General features: G+C 36.7%; 1 protein-coding gene across 1 annotated transcript; it reads left to right on the top strand.

The window, feature by feature from the left end:
- The first annotated feature begins 109 nt into the window (after nt 1-109).
- On the top strand, nt 110-4549 carry IFT25 (intraflagellar transport 25). Its single transcript, XM_081195462.1, has 5 exons — nt 110-249; nt 1389-1495; nt 2369-2437; nt 3213-3256; nt 4344-4549. The coding sequence occupies exons 1-5, from the start codon at nt 152-154 to the stop codon at nt 4461-4463; spliced, it is 438 nt and encodes a 145-aa protein (XP_081051588.1). The 5' UTR covers nt 110-151; the 3' UTR covers nt 4464-4549.
- Nucleotides 4550-5234: the final 685 nt, after the last annotated feature.

Genomic DNA, 5234 nt, shown 5'->3' with positions numbered 1-5234 from the left:
ACCAGGAAGCAGCAGAGGTAGAAATGGCTGGTCACGCCTCTTCCTGGGTTTTCCCTTCGAGTCGGGTTGGGCTGCTAGGCAACCGGGCAACGTTTCTCCGTAGATGCAAGAGGCCTTTTAGGAGGCGACTCTTCCCGAGGGTGGAGAAAACATGAAATTCACGGACTACTGCCTTAGGTCCGAAGGAACCGATGTGATTCAAGCAACATCAAGTGATGAAAAATACCCGCCAGAAAATATCACGGATGGGTAAGATCTTGATCCTGATGAAGTAGCAGGCTCTTTCCTTGTAGCGCCTGAATATTGCTATTATACAGTATATCATGAGCTTTCGTGGACTAAAGTTCACTTTTTGGTATACTGTATATATAAAAAGGTTTACTTTCAGGTTTTATGAATGGTTTTTTACATCCTCAACTCGCATAATTATTTCCTTTGGGTTGGAAGTAAAACCCATCCATTTGGTTTCCGAAATGCTTTTAAATATGAACTTGAGCGTCATGGAAGAATATAGTATTTGTAGCCAGTGGTTTTTTTCCTTAAAAAAATGTTTAGGGGTACTCTCATTTTCCTACTCGTATTGAAATACTGCCCCTCAATGAGGCCAAACTTAGATTCACAAAATGTTTAGGGGTATGCGTACCTCTGTGTCCCCCCCTGGAAAAAAGCACTCTTTGTAGCATTTGTGTCACACATTCAAATAACCTAAGGCACAGTACTGTATAGTTGTAATAGGCTGCCATAATGTAGAATATAGGCTGAAGGAATTGTTCATGGATTTTTCACTTGTAAGAAAATATCAGCCCTTAGCTGAGGGTGAGAGACTAGGTCATTTGAAGGTTGGATTTTTTGTTTAATTTATTAACGGGCAAATCTAAATTATTTTTCTACTGTGATGGATTTGAACTCTAAGGTTTAATGAAGATAAGGTCAGAAGTGTACCTTTTGAAAAGCCATGTGCCTACTCAATAGTAAGCCCAATTGGGTACAATGAATGTTATTTCAATGGCAGATATATTTAGCTTGTCATTATGACATATAAAAACATTTCATATTAAGTTGTACCTTGTCTCAAAAAGTGTAACATATCTATAATCCTGTTCTGGTACCATGTAAAATATAATATGATTCCCCCCTCTATTATTTAAGGTCCTTGATATCGCTGTTTAGGGACCTTCCATAGAATATCATGGAAGAATTCCAAATATATGGTGAAAACAGTAATACAGTTAATGCTAACGTTTACTATGTTAAAATGCAACATTGGTATTGGAATGTTGGATGTCTTTATTATTGTAAATTGAATAAAATTTCTCTGTTACAGATATATCTACAATATATTTCTAACATTTTGCATTCATACAGGTTATTTCACTCTCTCTTAACAGAAAATCTGAAACCTTTTGGACAACAACTGGGATGTTTCCACAGGAATTTATTATTTGTTTTCATAAATGTGTAACCATTAGCAAACTCACAATCCAGTGTTATTGTGGTAAGTTGATGTTATACAGCTAGGTTTTCATTTCTGAATTAGCATCTTTTCCTGCAAAAATATGTGTTATTTTTGCTTTAGGGCACAATCGAAGCCCTCTCTCCTGCTGGTGGGCTTTTGTGTAGCAGTGGATCTGTATTCCTGCTTCTTGTGGCCATAGCGGATGGTGGGGAGAGGCAGATGATCAGGCCCAAATTGGACTAGATCACTGTGCCAGCTCCAGGTCCCAGTGCTGTTGCATGACATCAATGATTCTGGCTTGGTATCCATAATATTTATGGCTGATTTAGCCCTGCCCCAGCCCACATTTGAAGGCCCTTTTTGAGTGCCTTCCAGAGGTTACTGCCAGAAGGCAGCTCTCCACCTGTCCACCCATTTTTGGGGGGCGTGGGGAGTGGGAAATTGGTTCTCACAGCAGCCCTATCCACCTGCACATTTGGCAACTAGCAGGGGCCCGCACAACTAGCAAAGCTGAGGAACACTGATCAGTGAGGTTTTGTGTAGGGTTCTGCGCTTGTGGTTCTATATAGGTTAGAGCAGCTGTGTAGAAAACTGTGTGAATGTGGGTGCTAGTTTGTGTATGAAAGTACAATGGATAAAGTACAACCACTTGTGGGGGTTTTTCACATGCAGAGGGGATTCAACTGATCACAAGGTTATAGATACTTCCCAAATGCAACTCAGCCTAGATTTTCTGTGTCTTTTAACAGTTCTGTATCTGATACTATCTGTGAATTGTCATAATTAATGAAATCTTAGGCATGATTGAACATTAATATTCTAATGTAAAGGCTAAGTACTACTTTGTTGATGAATTTTGTGTGAAACTAGGCAGCCTTAACCGAGAATTTCTTTTCTTAACACTGTCCTTAGTGCAGACATTACGGATTGAAAAAAGCGTGTCTAAAGATCCAGTTGATTTTGAAGAATGCATTGAAAAAGGTAATTTTTTACTTGATGTAAGAGTTCTAATTAGGTGGATGATTGCAATTTGATGTACAAATCAGTTAAGGCTGCAATCCTATATCTCTTATTAGAAGGAAGTCCTATTGAACTCATTTGGAATAAGTTTGCATATACGAAGCAGGACTAGGATCAAAGCACACTTCTGTGATATCTAAGGAACCAATGGCTGGTTCTCCACAACTTCCAGATGCTGACTTGTGCTGTTGCCTGCTTATAATTTGTTTTGTGCCATTCATTGAGCAATTTAGTGCGTTTTATATTACCCCATCTTATAGGGTTGTTGGTTGCTATAATTATTCAGATATTGTATATGAAGTGCTTGGAGCACTTAGCAAAAGTGATCTATAAATATCTGTTACTATTTGGAACCCAGATGGTAATTTCTTACCTTCCATGACAATATTTTTTCTGGGAAGCTATTAAATGTTTCCTTTGTCTATGTCTGCAATTGGTCTAAGAGTATTTTTTAAAAATAATATAGCAGTGAAAATATAGTTTATTTTGAAGGGTCTTTGCTAACCTTGGGTAGATTATTATGGGAGAAGTTGCTAATTTTAAACTATTTTTAAGTGGATTACATTGTGGCCCTAATGAAGCTTGTGACATACGATCTACGGAGTGTGTTAACTTTATTGGAGTTAATTTAGCTCTTTACTAGGATTATCAGTTTTTACGCTCCAGTGAATTTTCAGATCCAGAATCCAAGCATCATGTTACATATTAAGGTGCTGCTTGTTTGTTTTATGTTCAGAGCTGCAACATAAAGAAGGAGAACTTCAAACAGAAGAATTTTCGGTAAGTATATGCCATCTAGCATTAATGCAGTGTATGCAAAAAGTGTATAATGAATTTGTGGGGAAATCTTTAGTTAGCAAGGTAATGTAGACATTAGTAGGAGCTTGATAAAATCTGAAGCAATGTTTTCATGCGCCTATGTTACGGTTAACTGCTAAAACATAGAGGCCTTTGACAGTCCCATATCTGAACCAAAGTACTTTATACTTTTGAGTGATGACAGTTACCATTAGGGATTATGAACACTGACTGGTTTATGTATTTTTGCACATTTGCAGTGCAATCCTAAGCATGTTTGCCAAGAAGTAAGTCCCATTAAGCTCAATGGAGCTTACACATCAGTAAATGCATTTAGGATTGCACCCGCTGTAATGTGCAGGATTGTCAATATTCATCATTTTTTACATTAACTGTATTATATGTGTATATGTGTGAAAAGGAATAGTCATAATTATATCTATAGCTATATCTTAACACTAAATGTGTAGAATCATAGAATCATAGAGTTGGAAGAGACCACAAGGGCCATCGAGTCCAACCCCCTGCCAAGCAGGAAACACCATCAGAGCAGTAATTTCTAAATGTGTAGTAATTTCTCATGATACAACTTCTATCATCATAGTTTGCTAAATTCCTAAGCCTCTTAAATATTAAGCAAAAAGCAGCAATATAGAGGAACGCTGATTCAGATCAAATTTTAAAAAATCAATTTGAAATTTACTTAGTAGCCTGATCTTGACCATACCTGTCATCAGCTCACTCCTGTAACCTGATTGTAATTTGGGGAGTTTTATACTACGTCTTTAGTATAGCAAGATTTAGATTCGGATTCTTTCTAGCATACAATGGTTTATTTTTCAATTAACTAAGTATTCCCATGCTGAGTATCAAACAATTACAGAATACATTTCATCTAAAACTAAGCGATTTCAAGTCATATTGATTTCAGTTTTTGTAAATTAAAAAAGCTCTTAAATCTCTCACATTGAAATTATTGCCATTGAAAAATGCTTCACTTGCACTGAATTGTGCCCATAGTTCTGTAACTATTGATGTTGTTATTCTTATTCTTATTTCTTTTTGGCAGTTTCCTGAGATCCAAGCGACATACTTGCGATTCATTATTTTGTCTGGCTTTGATGCTTTTGTGTCAGTTCATAGGGTGATAGCAGAAGGAATAACACAAGATAGTGAAAACCAAACTTAATGTGCTGCAATCACAACTATATAAATATTGTACTGATATTTGTATTATAGATTATGCAATCCAAGCATTAAAATATGTTTTCTAAACTGTGTCTTTTGTATATCTTTGTCACAGACTTTTTTGTTGTTGGTAAATTCTGTTAAACTATGTAGTAAATATGATACCTCTATTCCACTAGAACTCACCACTTCCTTCATCTAGGTTTATAAATGGAGAGTTCCTATTCACTCATGTCCTGACCCCATTTGAGGGACATTCCTGACAACCTCTATTAATCTGAGACTATTTGAAATATTCCCTGCATTTTGGCCACTTCAGTGCTGGAGTGTTAGCCACTGTTATGCATCAAGAGGTCCTCTGACACAAAGAAATTTTACAGTACTGTCAGAGCATTCAAAGTGGAGTGAACCACTTGTGTAAAAATGTTTAGCTATCTGTTTCAGAGGTATCCCTGACAGTTTTGATATCCCCTTTTATGAGTATGTGAAGTTCAAGCTTCTTGACAGAAAGATCAAATCAACATCCGAGCACACCATGCCAAACCCTGGGCAATGCACTTACATCCATTGGATCCCAGTCAATGCTTGATTTTGCTCAGGATAGCAACCTGGAGGGACAGGGAATAAATTACAAACACCCAAGTAAAACCACAAACTGCTGAACGTAACTGAAACAAATTACTTGGTTTATTTGATATATAAACAATAATAGAGATGAAAAATTGGAGATGATGTGAATGCATACAGAAAATAGAATATATAGTAATGAATA

The sequence above is a fragment of the Podarcis bocagei genome (assembly GCF_964188305.1).
Source record: "Podarcis bocagei genome assembly, chromosome: 5".
NCBI lineage: Eukaryota > Metazoa > Chordata > Lepidosauria > Squamata > Lacertidae > Podarcis > Podarcis bocagei.
This window is presented reverse-complemented; position numbering and strand designations above follow the sequence as displayed.